Source organism: Myotis daubentonii, chromosome 2, assembly GCF_963259705.1.
Source record: "Myotis daubentonii chromosome 2, mMyoDau2.1, whole genome shotgun sequence".
In the NCBI taxonomy this organism is placed as follows: Eukaryota; Metazoa; Chordata; class Mammalia; order Chiroptera; family Vespertilionidae; genus Myotis; species Myotis daubentonii.
Genome location: NC_081841.1, coordinates 62,610,713 through 62,636,677, shown reverse-complemented (window position 1 = coordinate 62,636,677; position 25,965 = coordinate 62,610,713). Strand labels below are relative to the sequence as shown.

The window sequence follows — 25,965 nt, the reverse complement described above, 5'->3', positions numbered from 1 at the left end:
GGGATGAAACAGACTGATTAACTCCGTGTGTGTGTGTGTGTGTGTGTGTGTGTGTGTGTGTGTGTGTGGTGTGTGTGTGGTGGGGAGGGGACGAGAAGAGAGAAATCAAAGAACTTATATACTTATATATGCACAGCCCATGGGCACAGATAGTAGGGTGGTGAAGGCCTTGGGGCAGGGAGGTAGGGCTTGGCAGAGGGAGATAAAGGGGGGGGGGGAGAAATGGGGGACATCTGTAATACTGTCAACAATAAAAATCTATATATGTATTTTTAAAAAGTGCAGAGCACAGTGGTCGGTGTACGGTTAAAATTCAGTAAGTGGTAGCATGCAGATAGCATTGTTATTGGTGAAAAGCAAAATAAATTATACTTGTACACATATTTATGAAAAACAAAGGAAAGATAAAAACATTAATAATCTGAAAACAATCCACGGGGAAATGACAGGCTTCAAGATAATTGAAAACACACAGAGATAATGTAACATTCAAATACTACCACTTTATGTTGCTCCCTCTAAACTACATACTTCTATTAACATTCGTAAAATTGGTAAATGAGATCATGTGATAAGGTGCTTAAATAAAGTGATTACTGCAAGCTGGCTGCAGTCTTTCTTGTAACTGTGACTGCTGACATGAATTACTTCGTGTGTGTGTAGCACATGAACTGCACATTTTCTGGCTGTGGCACTAAACCAGATGCAGAACACTCTCTTTTCTTCAGCATGAGTCATGGAAAGAAGGCAGCAAAGTCTCATCACGCCAGGAGGCAGGGCTGGAAAACTGGGCAGGAGGCACCCCATTAATCCTGGTTCTTGGGAGAGAAGGGAGAGCTGATAATGAAACAAACCCCTGTGTACAAGGAGTCTCCAATTTCTGATCTTCTCCTAAAATGGCAAAGCAGAACCTGAGAGTGTAAAAGCAGAATCCCGCCCTGTCCGTACATAATGAAGAGTCTGGAACTGAATAACTATTTTCGTTGAATGAATCAAGAAATCAATGAAGCCTCAAAGTTAAGGCTCCCCCTGTGAAACAGCTTTGGGGGAAACTGAGAGGCAGTGGGGGTTGTTGGCCAACAGGTTTTCATTAGGCTAGTCTCTGATTTCCCACTAATTGTTGACATGTGAGGCAAGCAAGGAAGTTGTGAGGGCAGTTCTCAGAGTCCAATTACAAATATGGTTTGGGACGTCATAATATAAGTGATATACCAATACCCTATGATGACCTGGATGTGATTATCACAGGGGGTTGCCTCTCCCTAGAATGAGGACACACTTAGTATAATGTCTAGTGTAACCTCACATTACATAATTATTGCTGGTGTGTGGACGTGTGCACAATAGACATAATAATAAAGATAATAGCTAGAAGTTAGTTAGGATGTATTAAGTCCAGACACTGGACTAAGAGGCTTCTCATGTATGATCCATCAGTCTTCCATACAATTATCTGAAATAAGTTATTATATCTACTTTATACTTGTGGAAACTGAGGCTTAAGAGGTTTATAAATACTTCCAAGTCCACATAGCTACTAATCAGCAAAGCTAAGACTCACACCCACAATATCTGACTTCAAAGTCTACAAGATGAATCGCTATGTTATTCTGATCAGCAAACTTTATGTACAACTCTACAGGTCTAAATCTGAAATAATCGATATTTAAATAACTGGGTAATGCTTTTGTTTGTAAAAAGCTTCACTTTTGCCCCAGCTGGTTTGGCTCAATGGATTGAAGGGTCCCAGGTTCAATTCCAGCCTAGGGCACATGCCCGGGTTGTGGGCTCGATCCCCAGTGTGGAGCGTGCAGGAGGCAGCCAATCAATGATTCTCTCTCATCATTGATGTTTTTCTCTCTCTCTCCCTCTCCCTTCCTCTCTGAAATCAATAAAGAAATCCCACATAATAAAAGCCTAATATGCAAATCGACCGAATGGCGGAACAACCAGGGGAACGACCGGTCGCTATGACATGCACTAACCATCAGGGGGTAGACGCTCAACACAGGAGCTGTCCCCAGCCCGCAGACCCCAGGCCAGACAAGGTGAGTGCCAGTGGGGTCCCTCCGATCACCCTGCCAGTCACCCCACAGATCAGCCCTGATCGCCAGCCAGGCCTAGGGACCCTACCCGTGCATGAATTTCATGCACTGGGCCTCTAGTGTGTGTGTGTGTGTGTGTGTGTGTGTGTGTGTGTGTGTGTGTGTGTGTAATCAATAAATTCTTTTAAAAAAGCTTCACTTTTTCTATCTGTTGAAAACCTTCTGGCAAGTGGAGGCAACTATTTCTACAACTGGTTTTGATGTGATTAAACTTTATGTCTTGAAGCTGTTCCCTATACCTATGCATAGAATTAGGTATTATCTGTGCCTTCTGGATTATTATACTCATTTGGTCCCCAAAACACTCCTAGAATGATGTGCTCTGAACTCTTATTTGACTCTACAGTTTGGTAAAGGATTCTCTCTGACTGAACTGAGTAAGATATAAGAGGCTGAACCCAGCATCTAGCCGGAGATCCATGAAGATTTTTGGGAAATGAGGAAGTCTTAAATCCTTTCCCAAGAAGAACAGCATTGTGCTCACTGAGGACTCCATAGCAGTTCTAAAGGTCACTTCCGACGGGATCTGACAAGTTCTCTCCGTCTGACAGAACCATGTGCTGGAAGAAGAACTGGAAAAGGGGAAGGCTGGTGATGAGTTTGCTTTTTAACCTAAAGGGACTTGAACATCTGGGGACGGACTTGATAGGTAGGGTTCTGCCTTCCTGCTCTTCCAGAAGACAGATGTGTCCTCAGGGGCTGACCTGGCTCTTCAGTGACCTCCAGTCCTTCTCTTTTGTCCTCCGCCTCCCTTTCTTCCTTTTCCATCAGTAATAGACATGGGAAGGTGGGAGTGTAGTCTGCTGGGTTTGCTTGAGGAAGGTAGGATTGGATATCTGTAATTGTAATGACTATCAACTTCCCAGCGGTTAGCAATGGTCAGGAGAAGGCCATTCACCCACTAAGTGCCAAAGGAACCAGGAGTCTATAAATCCGCCGTTCCCAGGACTGTAATTCTTTTGACTCCAAGAGGATAAGAAGAGACTTCTAGGTAGCAAACAAGCAAGGGTGTGTGTGTGTTGACTATACATCCTTCAGACCTTTTCTTCAAGAGCCGGAAACTGATTCTCACAACTACTGGGAATACTGGCTGCTGGCTGTTGAGACTCATAGCTGATCCCTCTCTAGGACCTACCCTCCACAAAAGGGAGTTGCCTCACCCCAGGATTACTTAGCCCTTCCCCTAGGCAGCTCAAATCCAATGATGCAAAACAAAGACGAGGCCCTTTGCCTGGATATGGGACAAAAAATGAGACAATCCCCCAAGGACCACCCCAGATCCAGCACTGCCATAGGCTCAGCCTCTGTCCAGTCCTCCCGCCCCTTCCTCAGAGAGTGGGCCTCTGGAATCACCTCCAGAGCTCACACAGCAAGTACGCAGCAGAGCTGGCATTCACATCCAAATCCAAGCGTCTCTCAGCTCTAGGTTTCTATCGACTTTATCAAGGCCTTGACTTTGATTTTCAAAACACAAATCCTAACACCTTAGCAAGACATACAAAGTCCCTTTTCTTATGACCGTCCTTTCTAGCCTCACATCCCATCAGTCATGTCCATACAATCCCTGGTCCAGTCACATCACACTCTTTCCTTTCCCAGGATATGCCACGCTCTTGCTTTCCCAGGAACAGGTCACTGTCCTTGTCTGCTTGACCACCACCTCCTTCTCCCACGGACCTCACGGCCAGTGTGTCCTTCCCTGTGAAGAATTTCCTTCCAGCCCCGCAGTCGAGCATCCCTTTAGCAGGGGAGCTGTTCATTATGGTAATGGGTTCCCTGCAGGCAGGGACATGTCTTTTAACTCTGCTTCCCCGGCCAGGCATTTTAAAGATGTTTAGTTAAATGGATAAATAAATGAGGACTAGTTTTTTCTTCATCTATTGAGCCTCTCCAAGACCTAACGCCATCTCCTGCTCCTAGAAGATGCTCAAAAACAAAAACAAAAACAAAAACCAAACATTGACCAAATGAGGTCTTGGCTGAAAGGGCTGATGCAGGAGAAATTTCCTTCACTCTCATGGCTCAGTCTAAAGTATTTGTTTTAAATCTCTACTTTTAAAGATGCACGGGATATTCTTGTATTTATTGTCTTGTTAATTAATATTGTCTTGTTACATTTTTCACATTTCTCCTTTGTTTGAAACATCTCCCCCCCGCCCCCCAAATTACTAGAGCAAAAGAGGACTTGGAGTTGGCTAAGTTACATTTCTAGGTCAGAACTGAAATCTACTGTGGATACATCAAACATGACTAAGAAGTTTTCCAGCTGGCCTGCCTAACACTGCATCTTTGTTCTACGGGCCCCTTTGAAACATAAATATGCCATTAATCCACAAGTTGGTTCTTTCCCCACTTTCTGAAACTAATAATTACTTACTGAATAGAGGTACAGATATTGGTATAGGCAACTGCACCCCTAGTACAAAGCTGAGGTGGGGGTGGGGGCGGGGGCGGGGGCGAACCCTTGTCTTACAAACATACAAACTGAAAGCTAGTCTAACTGGGCAAGTGGCTGCGTTCTCTCCAAAGGAAATGGTCCAATTTTGTCCTTGTTCTCAACAAAAATGTCCAAATTGAAAAAACAACAACAAACTGCTGAGAGCTGGCTGGGACTAGTAGTAATGATAAGAAGACTTAAAAGTCCAGTTTCTTCTTCCCTTTTAATGGATTTGGGAAGGAGGGAGCCCGCTGGCATGCAAGGGACAGAATTTTCTGTGCCCTGTGGAATTTTTTTCATGTCACTCCATCACCGCCTCCGCTGCTGGCCTTGTGGGAGTCAGAAGAAACTGTGATAACGTTCTCCCGAGAGGGCAGCACATCTGGTTATCTCGTTCTTCACAAGTCTCTGACCAGGCGTGAGCCCCAAACCTGAATTGGAAGCTCTTCCTCTCGGGTTTGGTTTTTCCTAACTGCAGGCAGCCCGTCTCTAAGGACAGAGGTGCAACTGGCAGACACTCCTCATTTCAAAAATTTGCTCACATTGTTCAGTCACAGATTCTGTGATTTAACTCTACAAGTAGGCTTGCTCAGGCTTCACTTTTCATTAGGATATGAACACATTTATTTTTTTTTTTACCTAATATTTCTTGAGCCCCGTTAAGGAATCAAGGCACCAGCCCCTTCTCAGTTGTGGCTACAGGCAGAGCGGTTATGGGAGAGCACAGTACGGCAGGACGGACGGAGGGTACCTTTTTAAACATCCTGGTGGAATCCTCGCTGATCTGCATGAAGCGCATAATCACGTTGTTCAGGTAGATGTCACTCAAGGTTGCGTGGTCTTTGCTTTCTCTCCTCACTTGGTTCAGGAGCAAATACCAGCAGTTCACTGGAGACAACAAGTTCTGGTCTTTCCTACGAAGTGAAGAAAGACAGGATTACCATCCCTTTCAAAGCTGCCCCAGTCAGCTGAGGAAGACACCAAGGCAAACCAGGAGCCACGCGAGACAGGTTTGGTCACTGTTCTTTTACACTGGGTATTGCTCATACCAGGGCACTCCACAGCCAGCAGAGCAGCCTCCTGGGCCGTGATGGCACAGAGCCAGCGCTTTCCTGGGCTTGAAGAAAAAACTTGGACCAAGAACATGGGTCAAAACGTACTCTCCCAACAAGGGCCATAGGACCCTACCATACAGGGCGCTCAGGCAGGCCTGCGGCTTTAAAGCCTCCATTGAAGAAAGCAGTTCATGTTTACATAAAAATCTATAGACTACTGTCTCCCAGACAGACTGTGGTTTGCCCCTGCACACAAAGTCTGCTTTGACTGTTCAGGCTGTTGTTGGAAAAGAGATTTGGCTAGGTATGCTTTCCAGGGAACATAAATGTGAGGGTGATTTATTAACCCCCTGATACATAACCTCCAGCCTCCCAAAAAGAGCCAGAACTTTATAGTATTGTCTCAAGGCTCGTGAACAGAACCACAAAGTTTGCTGGCTTATAACTTGTCACACGTCCTATTTAAACAGCTTCAGATTTCTAACTCCTCTTTGTTTATTCTAGATAATAAAGCTAAAAGTAAAATATAAACCACGAAAGAAGACTTGTAAAAAATCTTAAAGAAAACCTCTGAACAAAAAGAATGACCCACATGTAATACCTTAATCAATAAAGAAATTTAAAAAAAAACCAAAGGTTGACCCACTAGGATGTTACTGCTTAAAAAAAAAAAATCAAAGTACCACCACGTTTATGTGTTTGTTTTTTTGCTTTGTTTTGTTTTGACATTAAAATCTAACTGTAAAATGGCAAAATGGCATAGAAAGTTTACCCTAACTCAGGGACATAAGTGCCATTTTATCAGACATGTTATCCTCCTATTATTCATGATCATTGATAACTCTGAATATTAATTCAGTTAGGAAATAAATCATTAAGTCAGCTCTTTCTGTTAATAAGCCCCTCAGACTCAGGATTGAACACTGCATTAATTCAGAACCATCTCTAGAAAAAAGACGAAGTAGAACATAGAGGTAAGAATGGGTGTAGGGAAAGAAACCCCTGATCCAGGGTCCTAGTACTTGCACCCCCGAGAGAGGCCACCCATTCTCAGCTGGCACACTGAGAGTCGCTCCCCACCTGGAGAACCCCGATTTTCCCTCAAAATGCTCAGGCAAAGGGCAGTGGGCCAATGGCAGACAAGGAGAGCCTTTCTACTGACAATCTCTATCGACCGAGCCAAGAGGAAAATGTTACCTCATCATATTAACTTCTGTGTATACTCTTTATGTTGAAGAACATTTGAGGACATTTCATACTTTTCTTTTGTTTTCTCAATGCCCTGCCTATAGTAAACTTTAAATATAATTTCATTCATTGAATAAATACTTGGCATTGCCTTAACATAATAGTAGTAATAACAACAATAGCAGCTATCTACACTAATAAAAGACAAAAATGCAAATTGACCATACCTTCGCTACACCTAAAGCCACGCCCACCAGCCAATCAGAGCAACTATGTGCAAATTAACTCAACCAAGATGGCAGCCAGCAGCCACAGAGCTGGAGCAAGCAGAGGCTTGGTTGCCCCAATGATGGAGGAAGCCAAGCTTCTCGCTTGCCACGGCCTGGCTCTGAGCTCCACTCAAAGCAACAAAGTTTCAATTATAGAAGGTAAATAAACCCCAGATACCTGCTTTCAGCCGGCCATGGCCACAGAGCTGGAGCGAGCAGGAGGCTTCCCTCCCGCCTGCCCTGGCTGGCTCTAAGCTCCTCTCAAGTCTACAAAGTTTCAATTATAGAAGGTAAATAAATCCCAGAATAAAAAACGAAAAAGAAAAAAAGGAGAGACTGGGAGCTTCCGTCGCCAGGGGGGGCTTGGCCAGCCTGAAAACGGCCCTCAGCCCCTCACCCAGACTGGCCAGGCACCCCAGTAGGGACCCCCTCTGAAGGGGATGTGAACAGCCTGCAAACACCCATCAGTCCCTCACCCAGGCTGGCCAGGCACCCCAGCGGGACCCCCACCCTGATCCGAGACACCCTTCAGGGCAAACCAGCTGGCTCCCACCCATGCACCAGGCCTCTAACACAGCCATGGGCAAACTACGGCCTGCGGGCCGGATCAATGAATAAAACTAAAAAAAAAAAAGACCGTACCCTTTTATGTAATGATGTTTACTTTGAATTTATATTAGTTCACACAAACACTCCATCCATGCTTTTGTTCCGGCCCTCCGGTCCAGTTTAAGAACCCATTGTGGCCCTCAAGTCAAAAAGTTTGCCCACCCCTGCTCTAACCTATAAAATAAAAGGGTAATATGGAAATTGACCCTAACAGCAGAACGACTGGGAATGGCTGGCGAGGGCTGCCGGGCTGCCAGAGAGATGTCTGACTGCCAGCTTGGGCCCGGTCCCCCAGGGAGCGGGCCTAAGCCAGCAGGTGGACATTCTCCGAGGGGTCCCAGACTGCAAGAGGGCATAGGCCGGGCTGAGGGACACCTCTCCCTGAGTGCACAAATTTATATTTAAGTCTATATTATAAAAGGCCAGTGGCCGTAACACTGTAACACTGTAACAACCAAACGACCGGTCACCAGGAGGTGCATGGAGCACCTCTTGGTCCCTCCCCCCGGCCCGTGAGCTGCTCATGGCAGCGGGGCGGGGCTTGCAGCTCATGCAGTGCAGCAGCTCAGGGCTCTCACAGCGGGGAGCATGGAGGCACTCACGGTGGGGAACTCAGAGGGGCTCACAGCTCGTGTGGCGAGGCAGGGCAGGGCTCGCGGCTTGTGCAGCAGCTCGCAGCAGCAAGCTACTCGCACACCAGCCGGCCCCCACCCATGGCCCCCACCCATGGCCAGCAGGTCTGGGGTCCCGCCAGCGTGGCGGGTCTGTGTCTCGCATGATTTCGCGCACTGGGCCTCTAGTCATTTACTAAGCACCTACTGTAAGAAGCAGCTCACATGTCAAGAGCATGGAATATGGCTCTGGCTGGTTTGGCTCAGCAGTTTGAGCGCCTACCCACACATGGAAGGGTCACTAGTTTGATTCCCGGTCAAGAGCATGTACCTGAGTTGCAGGTTTGAGCCTTGGTCCCAGTCAGGGTGCGTGCCGGAGGAAACCAATCAAAGTGTCTCTCTCTCATTAATGTTTCTCTCTTTTTTCTCCCTCCCTCTCTCTCTAAAAATCAATGGGAAAAATACCCTCTGGTGAGGATTAACAACAAAACAAAAAAAGAAAGCATGGAATATGGATCTACACTATCTAGGTCAGCTGTCGCCAACTGGTGGTCCATGAGGTCTGAAAGGTTGGTGACCGCTGGTCCAGGTTTAGGTCCCAGAACTACCACTTACTAGCTATATGATCTTGGCCAAAATATGTAACATCCCTGTGTCACCAGTACTTCATTTGCAGAATGGATAAAATAACAGGACTTATTTTGGGGATTATTTGCTTCCTAAAATGCCTTAGTTCTATAGTAAGTGTTATATGAAGCTAGCTCTTTTTATCCAGGGACTGATCTGAAGACTTTACACAGACTAACTCTACTGAATCCTTACACTACCATTTAAGGCAGAGATTCTTTCTGCCCCCTCTATCAATGACAGAACTGGAGCTTAGCAAGGTGCAGGGATGTGCTGAAGACCAACGCTGGTGTCAGAGAGACTTTCAACCGGGAAGACTGATCCAACTCATGGTCTTTGCACTATACAGGGGCAATGTTAGGCCAAGATCTACACCAGCGGTTTTCCACCTTGTTCATCTCACGGCACACGTGAACTAATTACTAAAACTCCGCGGCACACCAACACAATAGGTATCATTCTGATTCATTCACACAGGACAGCTGGTTGGTTGTTACCATTTCTAAAAATCTGACAACCTAAGATCAATGCCCCTGACTAAACAGTCAGGTTTTGCATGTTTTTAAATTCTTGTGGCATACCAGTTGAAAATCTCTGTCTACACTATAAACATCCCCACACTGGATAGGAGCTAGACTCCAAAGTCCAGCTTAAATGATGGGTCAAGTTACAGTGCTAATATTTAATGTTTGCTTGGTGAAGAGAGGAAAAACATTGTGTGCAGACCCCATGCCAGCTATCAATCATATCAAGAACTTTGTGTCTCATTTAATGGTCATAAAGTCTCAATGTATAAGTTAGAAAAAAAAAAGGCTCAGAGAGTTAAGCAACTTTACCAAAGGCACACAGTAGAGTTAGCATATCATATGAGGCCTATATGACTACCTGCCCCCAAGTTTTATTGACATATAATTACCATACACCACTGTATAAGTTTAAGGTTTATAGCACAGTGGCTCGACTTACATATACTGTAAAATGAACCTGTCTGACTCTTTAATAAAGACTGTCTGAGTTTTTCCTAATCCTAGTTCATCCTTTCAGTAGACATTATCCATCTATCTTCAGTCCATTATTTATTCAAAAATAATTGTACTCCACTCAAAGAAAATTCCAAGTTGCTTACTTTTTGAAGAAAACTAGTGAACAAACCAGGAGAAACAAAAGTGACAGCTCTCTATTGAGGTGTCAGACTAAGGTGTCTATTTTCAGTTGATAACTCATTACCCAGGACAGCACACAGAAGGTGTCATTCAAAAATATTTACTGAGCCCTTGCTGGTGAGGCTCAGCTCGTTGGAGGTCATTGGTTCGATTCCTGGTCAGGGCACATGCCGGGGTTTAGGGCTTGATCCCTGGTAGGGAATGTGCAGAGGGCAGCTGATGGATGTTTCCCTCTCACATCAATACTTCTCTCTCTCTCTCCGTCTCCCTTCCTCTCTCTCTAAAAATCAATTTTAAAAATTTTACTGAATGGATGAATGAGCTGTCTTCTTTGCATTCACTTCAAAAAAGGACAGTTACTATAAATGTGAATGCAGTACTGGCTCCAGTCTCTTTCTAGCTCTAGTCTCTGTCAGGTACATTTGACATTTGTTTGCCCTGGAAACCATCACTAAAATTTATTTCTATTCTGGCCCAACACATCCAAAGGGGGGGGGGGGCGGGGGGGGAGGTATTCCATATGTGGAGTAGTTTTTCATTTGCTTCTGCAAAAGTAGCTCAGGGACAGTTTCTGCCCAACTTTTTATGTAGGATCCAAAGCCACAGAGGGGTGTAAAATGGAACTGCAAGCCCACGGTGAAGGCAAAGACAGGCATCTCTGAACCACTCTCCAATCCTGAGCCAGCTGAGCAGACAGGCCTTGTTGTTGCCTGGTGTGTGTGTGTGTGTGGGGGGGGGGGGGGGGCGCGGTTATGGTTTTCTGTTTTATCATTTCACTGAGATAGTTTTACTGGTCCTGATTTTAGGCTGGGATACAATGTGATAAGCTTGGTGGTGGGGAAGCCCTCAGTTCCAACTCTTTACCTTGTTGGGCCTCATCTTCTATCCTCATCTTTAGTGGGACTAAAGAGTGGTTACAGGCCGACCTGTGTGGCTCAGTGGTTGAGCACTGACCCATGAACCAGGAGGTCATGATTCAATTTCCGGTCAGGGCACATGCCCAGGTTGTGGACTCAATTCCTGGTGTGGGGAGTGCAGGAGGCAGCGGCTTGAGGATTCTCTCTCATCATTGTTTGTATCTCTCTCCCTTTCCCTTCCTCTCTGAAGCCAATAAATATATATATATATATATTTTTTTTTAAAGGAGTGGATACAACTGCCAATTTGGTTTTTAGTTCCCTTTTCTTTTTCTGGCCCCTGGAAATTTCCCTTACTTTCCTATGTTTTGGTTATACATTTAAAAGAATGTCTATTATATTTTAAGCGGAATTTCTGGGAGTTTTGTGGCAGAAGTATTTGTCAGGTTACCTAGTCCCTGCATTTCCAGAAATGAAAGGCTGTGCTGCCTGCTTCGCGCCTCCTGAGCAAGTCTGTTTCTCCCTGCAGTGCTGCTCATTCTTGCCCCTGCTGCGCTTCTCCTCTGCCCCCCCCCCCCCCCCCCCCGCACACACACACACATACACACACGGTCTCCCTGTCTCAACTATAGCGTCCTCCAGTGCACAATCCAATCTCCGGTTCTTGTTATTTTAGAAAGCAGGTCTGAGCTGGTCATCCTGCTACTTAAAACTCCCCGAAGGCTTCTCATGCCCTCAGGATAAAATCCAAACTGTTGAGTATGATCTACTCCATGATCTGGCACAATGTACACTGGTAGCCATCAGGCTACTTTCTGTTCTCAAAGCTGTCCCGCCCCCCCCACCCCCACCCCCACCCCGTCCCTTACACACGATGTTCCTCTTGCCTGGAACAGCCTGCTCCAGCCTCTGACATGCCACCAAGTCCCTCAGGTCCTCACTATGTATTACTTCTTCTGGGACCTTTCCGTGACCTCCCTTCCACCTTCACTACAGGATGGACTTCCACCAGGTGGGCCCGGCCGTCCTGTGATTGCCCTGTCATAGCACTGTATACTCTATCTGCATACTGATCTCGTGTTGTCTCTAGGATTTATTAGGAAGTAAATTCCATGACCGGAAAAACCGGTAGGTATTCTTTAAACAGATGAAACACAATTAAGATGAAGTTTCATTACACTCAATCATAGCATATTTACAAGACCCTTGTTTTAAGTTGGTCTCAATTGCAATGACCATAAACATGATGGGGGAGAGGGGGAGGACTAAATTTAAGCAGCCCTTATTGCTTTTTTAAAATAAAAATATATATTCTTATTGATTTCAGAGAGGAAGGGAGAGGGAGAGAGATAGAAACATCAATGATGAGAGAGAATCACCGAATGACTGCCTCCTGCATGCTCCCCACTGGGGACCAAGCCCGCAACCTGGGCATGTGCCCTGATCGGGAATCAAACCCTGACCTTCTGGTTCATAGGTCGATGTTCCACCACTGAGCCACGCTGGCTGGGCATTATTGCTTATTTTCATATAAAATCGCCACAGAAAGGCTGGAGTCTCTGCTTGAACAATCAGCTATTTAAAACTTGCCCATCCAAATATTCACCTGTGGTAGATATCAGCTCCTAGTTTCCTGTAATCAAGACTTTTATAAAAAATATGAACTTTATGTTCTTCTTGAATATATAGTTACCCCAAAATATATATTTATTGGAAAAAGATAACTGTGAAGACAATACTACTAATTTAAAATGTGATAAACTAATGCTCATAAATGCAGATGGTTGCTTTAATCTATGGGGTCATGCCAATCAACAGCTTATGAGACAAAAAGGGAAAATCCTAAAACCAACCAGGGTAGTAAAAATGCAGGCTATGACCTTGGAAAGGTGAATCTGAGTCAAGTCTCTCTTACTTGTACTGCTGATGATCCTTAGTGCTTCTTGTTTTTGCCATGAACCTTTCTGCTAACTTCTCTAGGTTCCGAGAATATTCCGTCTCGATTTCGGCTTTTTTCCGGAAGAAATCTTGCAGGTCCTGGAGAAGCTGAACTCGCATCTCCGTTTGCTGCTCCAGGCATTTTTGTTGTTCTACCAGTTGAGCTCGAATTTCTAAAGAGAGAAGAGAATCCATCTGATGATGTCACGAATATTACTGAGGTATGCTGGTATGTGCAAGATAAAAGTAATTAATCCCATGATGCATTTAGCTCTGAACTGGACCTCTATGAGACTTGCTGTGTCCAGGTCGGTTCTTTAAATAAAGTATCTGCTGACCCTTTAAGAGAATGAGGCAAGCCTCTGGAAAGAATGTAATGAAGTTAGAACAGAAACATGGGTTACATTTGCAATGCCACAAACACGCATGGAGTCATGAGGGGGAAAAATTAAAGCCTTTCAGATAACAATTCGTAACATGTGACATCTTCGGGTAACTGAGCACATTGTAATTTTTTCAGCAACATTTTACCTCAACTACCCCTTCTGAGTCTGAATGGCAAAGAAGTGAGCATCATTTCTCCCAGACGCTGAGCCACCACACATTTGCCAGTTGGCACATACCGACACTGACATCTGGTAATTTTTATTTAGTGCATAAATTTCTAGTTTGTAAAACACATAGCCTCAGGGTTTGTAGGGATGCTGTGCCTAAAAATAATTTCTTTCTACATCCAAATCATTCATAACGGGGCAATCCTCGGATTCCACTTTACTACTGCATTCGTCAAGGGCTCTTCGCTGTTACACAGTGTTCACACTAACAGCCTTCTCGACACATAATCCTAAAGTGAATCTTTTGACAATTGTAATAGATCAGGAACACGAGGGTTGGTCTTTTAGTGATTTAGCAAGAAGACAAAAGCAGAAATGCGTCCTGTACAACTATCTGTAAATGACTGCAACAATGAAGCATGTGTTTTGGAAAATGAGATACAGTAACTAATAACGACTGATTTGTTTTTGTTCTAAGATCCAGGGCTGGCCTCCAAAGACAAGAATATTCATATTGGGAAAACTTTATTTCATCTTTCCCAGCGCATAATCCTAAAAGTGAGAGCTGAATCTAATTCAGTGGAGTTAATAAAAATCAATGTCCAAATAACACCTCCTCGATTTCTATTATTTTTCAATAGAGAATGACTGAGCTGGTGGTATATATGTACACACTTGCCCACGTTTAATCAAGCTCATGAACAGCAGGGCAGTCAAGTTCTGACTAGGGAGTTGGAAAATTTGCCCAATTTATTAATAACTAATATTAATGAAATACTACTCTACACCTTCTTGAAGTTCAGTACTTGTCTACCCCCATTTTACAAATAAGAAACTGACATTTAGGGAGGCTAACTATACCATCTAGGGACTTCAGCTAGTAAGTGGCACCCCCAACACCTCTAACCCAGTCTGTCGGTCAGATTAATAGAACATTTCTGCCCGCCTCCCATCCATGCAACCTGCTTGGAGCAGCTGTAGTGCGCCAGGCCTAAATCCTGGCAAAGAAGACACCATAACTATGAAACAAGGTCTCTACCCCCAATCAGGTTATGTTCCAGGCAAAACTGTTTCCTGGGAACCTTGGCAGAAGATAGGGGAGCATTTCTCAAGTGTCCTCTCTCAGCTTCTCTACGTCTAGCTTGGGGGATCCTATTATTCATCTCATGGAAGTGTGGTGAACACAGGAGTGAAGACATTATTATAGGCTTTTAACTACCGCGAACAGCATCTGGGTTTTAGTCAATCAAAGTAAGTGCTTTTCAATACAACATTATTATAATCATGTCTGCCAAGCTCTTTCACCCACGGATACAGAACTATTTTTGTTTCATAAAGAAAAAAAAAAACAAGGTAGGAGAATTTCTCATTCAGGAATCCCAGCAAGTCTTTCAAGATTTAGTAATTTTAGCACATCTTGCTGTGCTAAGAGAAAATAAATCCTTTGGCTTAGGCTGTCAACTGTGTGTGTGTGTGTGTGTGTGTGTGTGTGTGTGTGTGTGTGTGTGTGTGTGTGTGTTTAAGCTGCCTTAGTGCCAAATACGAAATAACAGGGGCCGAGAGTACAGATTTCAGCAGAAGCACACAAAAACTACCTGGCTTCCTTAAATTCTTAGTCTCTTCCATGCTGCCTTTGGGGTTCAAAATCAAGAACTAGGGAGCTCTGAGAAGGAAGAATGTCTGCAAGCAGGTAAAACCTCATCCTCATTTCGCAGGAGTAACTTTTTACTTCATGGCATCGGTACTTTTCCAATGAGAATAGGACACTGGGAACATCTGCAATAGCGAAAATGTGTGTGTGTGTGGGGGGGGGGGGGGCAGGACCCAGAGTCATGGTGAGAGAAAATAAAATATGCTCCCAAAACTGGAAAGAGAATTGATTTGAGTACATCTTTAATTGAGAAAAGTTCAGGGCAAGCGAAGAAAAGATCATAAGGAAAAATAACCAATATAAAAGTACTGCCATAAAAATGTCTTGTTAGGAAGAGAAAAACTGTGGATTCCTTACACCACATCAGAGACACAAGGCAGCACAATTCAGTAGGTCACCTCCCTGCACATATGGTGCGGCTTTATTCATATGGCCTCACTAGATTTGAGCTAATCTAATTACGGCACTAAAGAATTTAAAAGATTTAAAAGTAAATGAGTAAAATCAATCAACGGTCATGTAAATGTTGGTCCATTGCTCAGCACATACCAAAGCAGCCGTGGTGCACTATCTATCGATCCTTGAGATAGGACCACAGGTGGCCACAGAGCATAGCATCCCTGTCGGCCCAGGGACCACCGAATCATTAGGGCTAGAACGCAAGAAAGCATCACAGTAAGGGGTGATTTCTGGAAACACTGTGAGCCTATTTCTGTAGAAGGAACTGCAGTTTCCCTCCCTCCAATAGATTCAAGGACACTCTTTCAGGGCCTATCCTATTAGCTTTCGTGGATTCGTACTGACCTGCATCAGTTTTTCAGACTCAAGCTTCGAATTAATTTAGTTGACCAAGCCCTTGTTGCACTCCTATTTTGTGTTAGGCAGAGCCCTAGGCACTGGAGTTACAAAAATGTGCAAGACGGCAGTTTCCTTTAGTGGGGAAGGCAAGTCCCAAGCTGATAGTATCAACGCACTGAGCTCAGTGCCATGGTAAAGGGATGCACCAGGAAGTCATAGAAAGAGGAGCTGCCGCAGACAGTGGACGAGCTTGGAAGACATGATGGCCTGGGAGATAAGTTACAACTTATACAGCTGTAACCACCAAGAAAGTGAAATACAACCCACAGAGTGGAGAAGATATTTGCAAATCATGTATCTAATAAGCAACATGAGCCCAGAATAAGGAAAGATTTGATTCATTTGGAATAAGGTGTTGGAGGAGAGCTCTGCGGATGGATCCCGTGGGCCGCCAGAAAGACAAACAAGAGGGCCCTGGAGCAAGTGAAGCCTGAAACGTTGCTGGAGGCGAACACAACAAAACTGAAGCTGTTCTGCTCGAGGCACATCATGGGAAGGCAGGGTTCTTTGGGAGAGACAATGCTGGGAAAAACACGGCAGCAGGAGAAGAGGAAGGTCAGTTAGGAGATGGAGTGACTCCAACAAGGGGAGCCAGAGGCGTGAGTCCACAGGAGCTGAGCAGGGCCGTTGAGGACTGGACGTTACGGGCTTCACTCGCCGTAGTGTCTCCAGAGTCAGAGCCGACTCAACGGCATGTAACACACAGGATAGGGAAGAGCTCTCACATTACACAAGTGACCCAACTTAAAAAGTGGGCAAAGGCCCTGACCGGTTTGGCTCAGTGGATAGAGCGTCGGCCTGCGGACTCAAGGGTCCCAGGTGTGATTCCGGTCAGGGGCATGTACCTTGGTTGCGGGCACATCCCCAGTGGGGGGTGTGCAGGAGGCAGCTGATCGATGTTTCTAACTCTCTATTCCTCTCTCTTCCTCTCTGTGAAAAATCAATAAAATATATTAAAAAGAAAAAAAAAAGTGGGCAAAGGATCTCGATAGCCATTGCTCCAAAGAAGATGTACAGATGGCCAAGAGCACCTGGAAAGTGGCTAAACAACACTGCCGTCAGGAAGATGCAAGTCACAAGCACAACGAGGTAGCGTATCTCCTCCCCTAGGATGGCCATCACCAACAGGACAGAAGGTGACAAGGGTTGGCGAGGACGCCAAGACCCTGGAACCCGCATTCATTTACTACTGGTGGGGGTGTAAAACGGTGCAGCCACTTCGGAAAACAATCTGGCAGTTCCTTAAAAGGTGAAATGCCGGGTTAATATAGACTCAGCCAATCCACTCGCAGGTATAGATCTCAGGAACATGAAACCATATTTTCACACAAAAACTTGTATACAAACATTTACAGCAGCATTGTTCATACTAGCTGAGAAGCGGAAACAGACTGTCCATCAACTAATGAAGAGATAAAAAAAAAATTGTGGCTATAAAAAGGAATGAAGTACTGATTCATGGTACAGCACGAATTAACTTTGAAAATATAAGCACAGAGAATGAAGCTAGTCACAGAAGACCACAGTGATTCCCTTAATGTGAAATGTCCAGAATAGACTAATCCACAGAAACAGAAAGCAGATTAGCCGCTGACTAGAGCTGAAGGAATTGGGGGAGATGGGAGGTGATTGCTAAAGGTGCAGGGTTTCTTTTTGGGGTGATGAAAATGTTCTCAAATTGACTGTGGTGGTGGCTACTAAACTGAATATACTACAGTCCAGGGAACTGCACACATTACATGGGTGAGTTGGAAGATATGTATTATATCTCAATACAGAAATAATATAAAGAAATACTGTAGTATCACAATTCCATGAAATTTCAGCTGTTGAGATACTTCTAGACTATAATAGTAACCACAAAATAACTCCTCATATTTCCATGCCTAGTACTTTTTAGTCTTTTATCAAATTAGACAGTGCATGAGGCAAGCACTTTAAAATGATGTCTTCATAAAATGGCTCTTGCATGATCATTATTATTTAATCCTCACCAGAGGACACATTTTTTTTGACTTTTAGAGAGAGAGGAAGGTAGAAAGAAAGAAAGAAAGAAAGAAAGAAAGAAAGAAAGAAAGAAAGAAAGAAAGAAGTGAGAGAAAAATACCAATCGGTTGCTTCCCATACACATCTGAGCAGGGATTGAACCCACAACCTAGGTATGTGCCCTTGACTGGGAATCGAACCCACAACCTTTTGTTATATGGGGATGACACTCCAACCTGGCCAGGATACTTGATTATTTTTATTTCATCCTGCATTTATCTATAAGCTAGAATAGTAAACTTATTTATTGGCCAGCATCCTTTGTATATTACTCATTACAATTTCTAATGCTGCATAGAAAAGATTTACCGAATAAAACATTAGGAGGGGCTTATGACCATGACTCCCAACTGCAAAAAACAGGACAATCTCTTTTATGCAGGAAAATGGCATCTCTGAGGAGGCTCTAATCAGTCATTATTTAAATCTAGGGCAGGATCTACTAAATAATAATAATAACATTCTTTTTAACAAGGCTGAAATTTACTGTTTTTTTAATGACCACTATTTCATTTCTGTTCTACCAGAAAACCACCACAGAATGAATCAACATCAATAATCCAACAAGAATAATACACAAAAAGTATGCTTTCAAACTACTCAATTACTTTGTAAAAAAAATTTTTTTTAAAGTAGTTCCTCTAAGCTATAAAACCCACTGACTAATACTTACCAAACAAAATGGAAGTGCCTAGGAAAGGAAGAAATGAAGGCATTTCTCGCTATTGCTCTGGTGAAGAGTAGTCCTAACTCTTAAAATAAACGTCTGTGAGACCACAGAGTGATGCATATTTTATGGAAAGACTGAGTCCAGCCCTAGCCAGTTTGGAAAGAGCCTTGGCCCACCGACTGAAGGGTCCCAGGTTGGATTCCAGTCAAAGGCACATGCTCAGGTTGCGGGCCAGATTCCCAGAAGGGGGCATAGGCAGCCAATCAATGATTCTCTCTCATCACTGATGTTTCTATCTCTCTCTCCCTCTCTGCAATCGAGAGAGAGAGAGAGAGAGAGAGAGAGAGAGAGAGAGAGAGAGAGAGACTGAGTTCAGACTAGACTGTTTCTCTAAACATTACTGAATGCCCAGGACTGGGACATAAAATTGAAAGACTGGGTGTGATACTCATGATTATCTATCAAATAAAAACAACATTTTTAAAGCATCACAAACCATCTCAATTATCTCATAGTCTTGTTTGGTCAGATGTTCTTTATGATATTAAAAAAAGTCTACATTCTGTTTGGATGCATCAGTACCTTTATCCACAGGGTATAAGGAATTTTTCCCAACAGACAGATGAGAACCACTGGAATGTCTTTAAGAGGAGAAGAAGAACCCAGTGAGACTCTAACTGGTTCCATCAATTGTTCACATGCTCTTTGCTCCTGAGAAAACATATACAACCTTACAGCCACTGATTAGCTAAACACTAGGTGCAGACTTTTATTAAATATTCTCCATAAAAGTGAGCTCTGACTTTTTTTAGTGAATGGACTGAATAAGCAAAAGCCAAGTCTTCATTTCTCTAGAAGTCTGAACCCAATAGACCCAGGTTGGAGTTACAATGGCACCTATTACAAGTCATGGGATGTGGAAAGTCACTTAACCTCTCCACGTTTCATCTTGTAAATGCACAAGGACTGCTGAGAGATACACGTGAAAAGCATGCTGTAATCTGCAAACCACTGGGAAACAGATGGAGATGGTATTACTGCTAGCATCAGTAGGCTTCATATGAAAAATATTTATTGGGTATTTCCTTGTGCCAGACTGCTTACTAGTAGCTGTAAATAACAGACTAAACGTCAGGAGCCCATCTCCAGTGAAGGGACAGGCAATGGAAACAGTGAGAGCTAGTGACGTGCAGGGTATCTATAATAATAAAAGCGTCATATGCTAATGAGAGAGGATGTCCTTCCAGACGACCTTCCGGACGAAGTCGGGGCTGCGAGGGAAGCCGAGGTCCTGGGTGCTGGGGGAAGCCGGTGCCAGCAGCCGGGAGAAGGAAGGCCTACTCTTGTACGAATTTCATGTATCGGGCCTCTAGTTAAGGTATGAAAGTCAAGGAGCAATGAGAGGTATGGGGTAGGGGTGGGTGTGGGGGGAATATTATGGTCAATTAATACTGGAATTAAAAATTTTAGACATATTGGATTACATAAGATATTATTGAAATTCATTTCACCTGTTCAACAGTTTTTTACTTTTTTCAGTGACCATTTAAAAATCTAAAATTGAAAATGTGAATGAACAACATAAACTAACAAACAAAACAGAAACAGAATCATATATAACATATATAAAGAATATATATAAAGAATCAGGGTCCATAACAGCCAAAATGACCGAAGGCTTGACCGAAAGCCAGGCTACACGCGCAGCAGACTTCGGTGCGCAGAAACTGGCGAGCACGCTGAACTGCTGACCTCTCAGAGAGAGAGAGGGGCGGGGCTGATCAGCAGCCACCCTGGGCTGCTGGCGAGGCCTGGAGAGAGAAGCAGGATCTGATCAGCTGCTGATCAGCCCCACCTCTCTGATCAGGCCCGGAGATAGGCCCGGAGACACTGACTGGCATAGAAACTGACCAATCAGAACCAAATCTGGGTGAACTGCAAGGAGCCAATGGCTGCCTAGGAGGCGGAGCTTTTGACGCTGACTGGCATAGAAACTGACCAATCAGAACCAAATCTGGGTGAACTGCAAGGAGCCAATGGCTGCCTAGGAGGCGGAGCTTTTGACGCTGACTGGCATAGAAACTGACCAATCAGAACCAAATCTGGGTGAACTGTGAAGGCAGAACCTAAGGTGGGGGCTGAGGAGGGGTTTTAAGGGCAACAGCTGTTTGCTGTAAGGTGTAAGAAAGCAGTTCAATTTTTAAAAAATATATTTTATTGATTTTTTACAGAGAGGAAGGGAAAGGGATAGAGTGTTAGAAACATTGATGAGAGAGAAACATCGATCAGCTACTTCCTGCACACTCCCTACTGGGGATGTGCCCACAACCAAGGCACATGCCCTTGACTGGAATCGAACCTGAGGCCCTTGAGACCACAGGCCGATGCTCTATCCACTGAGCCAAACCGGTTAGGGCACGGTTCAATTTTTTAATGACCAGTTTGGCAGTTATAGTGCATATGGCTGGCTATCAGTCCAGATATAGGGATTATGTATTTTTGTCTGCCAAGAGCATCTCCTCCTGCTGAAAAAGGCTTCCCCCCTCCGCCCCATTTAAGCAATCCTATCCTATATAATCTACCTATAGTAATAAAAGGGTAATATGCTAATTAGACCGGGTCCACCGGCCATCTTCCGGACATCTGACTTCCTTCTGGACAACGCCATGGTGGTGAGGGTCGAGGCAGAGGCAGTTAGGGGTGATCAGGCTGACAGGGGAGAGCAGTTAGGGATGAGATCAGGCCGGCAGGGGAGGGCAGTTGGGGGTGAGATCAGGCCTGCAGGGGAGAGCAGTTAGGGGCAATCAGGCAGGCAAGCAGAGGCAGTTAGGGGTGATCAGGCAAGCAGGCAGGCAGGTGAGCAGTTAGGAGCCAGTGGACCCAGATTGCAAGAGGGATGTCTGATTGCCAACTGACAGTTGACATCCCCAATTGGAGAGGGTGCATGCTGGACTGAGGGGATCCCCCCTCCCGCCCCCGCATGAATTTCGTGCACCGGGCCACTAGTAGATTCACAGATACAGAGAACAGGCTGACAGCTGTCAAAGAGGATGGGGTAGGGGGACTGGGTGGAAAAGGTTAAGGGATTAAGCAAAAAACCCCAACACACACAGGCACGCACACACACACACACACACACACCCCTCACGGACAACAGTGTGGTGATTCCAGATGGAAAGGAGGGTGGGAGAGGTAAGGATAAAGGGGGGGTAAATGATGATTAAAGGAGACTTGACTTTGGGTGATGAACACACAATATACAGATGATGAATTATAGAATTATACCCCTGAAACATATATAATTCTATTAACTAATGACACCCCAATAAATACAATAAAGCGATGGAAGGAAAGGAGGGAGGGAAGGAGGGAAAAGGAAGGAAGACTAATCCTTCCTATCTAATAATAGACAAACATGGTAATTAACCATACCTCCGACATGCTTCCCATTGGCTAATCAGGGTGATATGCAAATTAACTGCCAACCAAGATGGCGGCGAGAAGCCAGGCAGCTGAAGTGAACAGGAGGCTTGCTTGCTCCAGTGAAGGAGGAAGCCAAGGTTCCCCACCTGCCGCTGCTGGGCTCTGAGCTTGCACTCTAAGCAACTATGTTGCAATTATAGAAGCTAAACAAACCCCATGCTTTCAGCCAGCCGGCCAGCTGGAGTTGCAACAGTGTTTCAATTATAGAACCCAAACAAACCCAGATACCTACTTTCAGCAGCGGAGGTCTCAGACCTGGAGCCGAGCCTCAGAGCTAAAGCCGGCTCTCAGTTCCAGTGACAGCCATAGAAGGTAAATAAATCCCAGAATAAAAAGAAAAAAAAAGAAAAAAAGGAAAGGTTGGGAGCTTCAGTCACCTGCCAGCCTGAAAACGGCCCTCAGCCCCTCACCCAGGCTGGCCAGGCACCCCAGTGGGGACCCCCACCCTGAAGGGGGTGTGACCAGCTAGCTGCAAACAGCCATCATCCCCTCATCCAGGCTGGCCAGGCACCCAAGTGGGACCCCCACCCTGATCCAGAACACCCTTCAGGGCAAACCAGCTGGCCCCCACCCATGCACGAGGCCTCTATCCTATATAGTAAAAGGGTAACATGCCTCCCAGCACCAGGATCAGCGGGGCCATGAGGCCTCACGCATCGGGATCAGCGGAGCCGCGAGGCCTCCCAGCACTGGGATCAGTGGAGCCGCAAGGCCTCCTGGCACCGGGATCAGCGGAGCAGCGAGGCCTCACTGGCCCTGTGTCAAGTGGAGCCGTGAGGCCTCCCAGCACCGGGATCAGCTAAGCAGCGAGGCCTCCCAGCACTGGTATCAGTGGAGCCGCAAGGCCTCCTGGCCCCTGGAGCAGCGTGACAGGGGGCAGCGCCCAAACCCCCTGATCAGCCCTGCTCTGTGCGTGATAGGCGGTGGTGCCGCAACCTCCCCATCGACCCTGCCTTGAGCGTGACAGGGGGAGGCGCCCCAACCCCCCAATCGGCCCTACCCTGAGCGTGACTGAGGGTGCCATCACAACTTCCCGATCCGCCCTGCTCTGTGCATGACAGGGGGCGGCGCCCCAATCGGCCCTGCTCTGAGCCCGACCAGGGGCTGCACTTAGGGATTGGGCCTGCCCTCTGCCACCTGGGAGTGGGCCTAAGCCAGCAGGTCGTTATCTCCCGAGGGGTCCCAGACTGTGAGAGGGCACAAGTGGGCTGAGGGACACCCACCCCCCCGCCAGTGCACAAATTTTTGTGCACCGGGCCTCTAGTCTATAGAATAAAGCCCCTCCAGGATATGGGTGAACTGGCATCTCAGTTCCTCCTAAGTGGAATCTGAAATGTGGAGTCCCCATCAGAAAAGGTCTTTGAAGAGTTAGCAGGCTTGATCAGAAGACAAGACTTATGCACACAGCTAGCACGGGTCAGAACACAGAGAATCAGGACACCAGTTTCAGTAGAAGTGTGACCTGGCGGAGCAAATAGCTCTGCGGAACTCATGCTTCTAAAGTGCAAAATGGGCACTAGTCACAGCTGCCACCTTGCCTTCCAGAGGCAATGAGATGAGATGCGAAAAGACTTCCCCACCAGGCAAAGCGCCATATTGGTCAATTACCATAAAACGTGCAATGAGAAAAAGAAAACAGTTCTAGATTTCACGGTACTAATGACACAAGCGAAAGGACTTTCAGCAAAGAAAAGATCACAAGCCAACTGGGGGTCGTCATCAGTAATAGCTTTAGAGGGGTTGGCCCTGCACTGCCTCTAAAAGATACGTAGGATTTGGAAGGCTGTGCCAATTTGGGGAATGAAAATGTAGTTCCTTAAATAAACTAAAATTGATATTTTTGATACCCTGGCCCCAAAGAGTTAGGTCCTGAGGAAGGGAGTTTAGGATGGCGAGACATGGTGTAACCTTTCAGGTAGTGCTTCGTGGAAAATATAAACCCTGAAAGTCTTTCTCTGCTATTGAACTATGAAATCACCAATAACTTAAGCAAACTAAATAGCACAGACATGTATGAAACCAGGTTGTTTCCATTCTAAGCTCAAAATCATGGCCTCATCCTAGAACTCCAGGGACGATTAACCTATTAGTGGGGAGCATCATTAAAATAAATTAAGAGCCCTAACGGGTTTGGCTCAGTGGGTAGAGCATCAGCCTTCAGACTGAAGGGTCCCAGGTTTGATTCCGGTCAAGGGCATGTGCCTTGGTTTCGGCCACATCCCCAGTAGGGGGTGTGCAGGATGCAGCTGATCGATGTTTCTCTCTCATCAATGTTTCTGACTCTCTATCCCTCTCCCTTCTCTGTAAAAAAATCAATAAAATATATTAAAAAGAAAAGAAAAGAAAGTCTTTTTAAAAAATTAAATAAATTAAGAAACTGTGCTCTCAGAACCGTTAATCCTCATTGTTTCAGAAATGAAAGTAAAGTCACTTCCACATTTCTGACATTTAAAGAGAGGTTGTATCCATTTTTCTAAGTTTTCATTATAACATCTTCATTTGAAATGACGTTAACCTTAGTATTATTTTAGATAAAAGCTTACTACAAAAGCACCAGTTTTCATAGCTTTTAAAAGCCAAATATTATATTTTGGCCTAGATAACAATTTCTGGTAAAGTATGGAAAACAAATGTGCACTTTTTTTTTTTTTTTTCCAGATGAAAGCTAGCCAGGATAAAAGACAATAAATTAAGGTGATCGATGATTGCAGTTTATCTGCGCTGCAGGAAAGGCCAGTTTAAGAAAGTACAGATCTGAAAGATTCACTAGACTGCTTTTATTTGGAATGCACAAGAGGCAGGATGTCATTAACTTCCCCGTAATTAAGCAAGGACATTTAAGACCATATTAGTAGATTGATTTTTACTAAAGGAAAAGGACAGAGTGTGGAAATCATTGATCTGCACAGAGTACAAAGATTTACATTTTAGAATGGCTGTGGTACTGACAACGGTTCCAGGCATTCTCTAAACATGGACCTTCTGTCCTGATCTAATTCGACACGAAGTCTCATGGAGTAAATACAAAGTCTAGCACGTTTTTCTCTGAATAAGTTTTAAGAATGAAAAGCTTTTAAACTAGTTTAAATCATTTGTACTGAAGTAATTGCAAATTGAAGCTTTTTCAAATAAAGGCTGTTTCCTTTATTGCAGTAATTACAATTTGAAAGTGTGTACTGAAATACAGTTTAACCTCACAAGCAATTTACCATTGGCAAATAACAGGAGAATATTTACAGAGTTCCTACTGGGTTCCAGATCCTGGGACAATCACTTGTTATATCTTAGCTCATTTCATTCTTACAGCAATGCAATCCTATTTTGCAGTGTCTCCATAACATAGATGAGAATACAGTTGCACCAAGCACAGAGAGATTATTTTGTCCAAAGTTATACAATTAATAAGTACTAAAGCTTGAATTCCTATTTAGGTGTACCTGACTCTAAAGTCCATGATACAAAATTATAATGCTCAACAATTACAAAGAGAGTGACAACGGAAAGCAAGCCAAGTGATCCAGGCCCAGCCTTCTAGTAATTTGTTAGAATGCTATATATTGTAAAACTACTAATGTATCAAATAAAAGTTTAAGTGTCTAGCATCATCTAAAAAAGCAATGATGGTATTTCTAACATTTAAAGTAAAAAAAAAAAAAAGAAAAAGCCAAAAGAATCACCACCACCCCCAAAAAAAGATTCAATAAAATATATATTTTTTTAACTGTCTAAGTGCTAATGTCAATTCCTTAGTATTTCCTGAATGTCATGATGCTATGGCTTTAAGAGAAACTATAATTAGGTCAACTGCTTTTGTTTTAAAATCATTATTGTACTATTGCTGTTA

At 44.5% G+C, this 25,965-nt stretch overlaps 1 protein-coding gene across 3 annotated transcripts in view; it reads right to left on the bottom strand.

Annotated features, from left to right (window-relative positions):
• The window catches only part of SRGAP1 (SLIT-ROBO Rho GTPase activating protein 1), a 272,029-nt gene that overhangs the window by 130,540 nt on the left and 115,524 nt on the right, over nt 1-25,965 (bottom strand). For all 3 annotated transcript variants that reach the window (XM_059683488.1, XM_059683487.1, XM_059683489.1), the window contains exons 2-3: nt 12,837-13,032; nt 5,294-5,456 (exon numbers count right to left, since the gene is read on the bottom strand). In XM_059683488.1, coding sequence (XP_059539471.1) covers nt 5,294-5,456; nt 12,837-13,032 — 359 coding nt within the window. The remainder of the gene's footprint in view (nt 1-5,293; nt 5,457-12,836; nt 13,033-25,965) is intronic.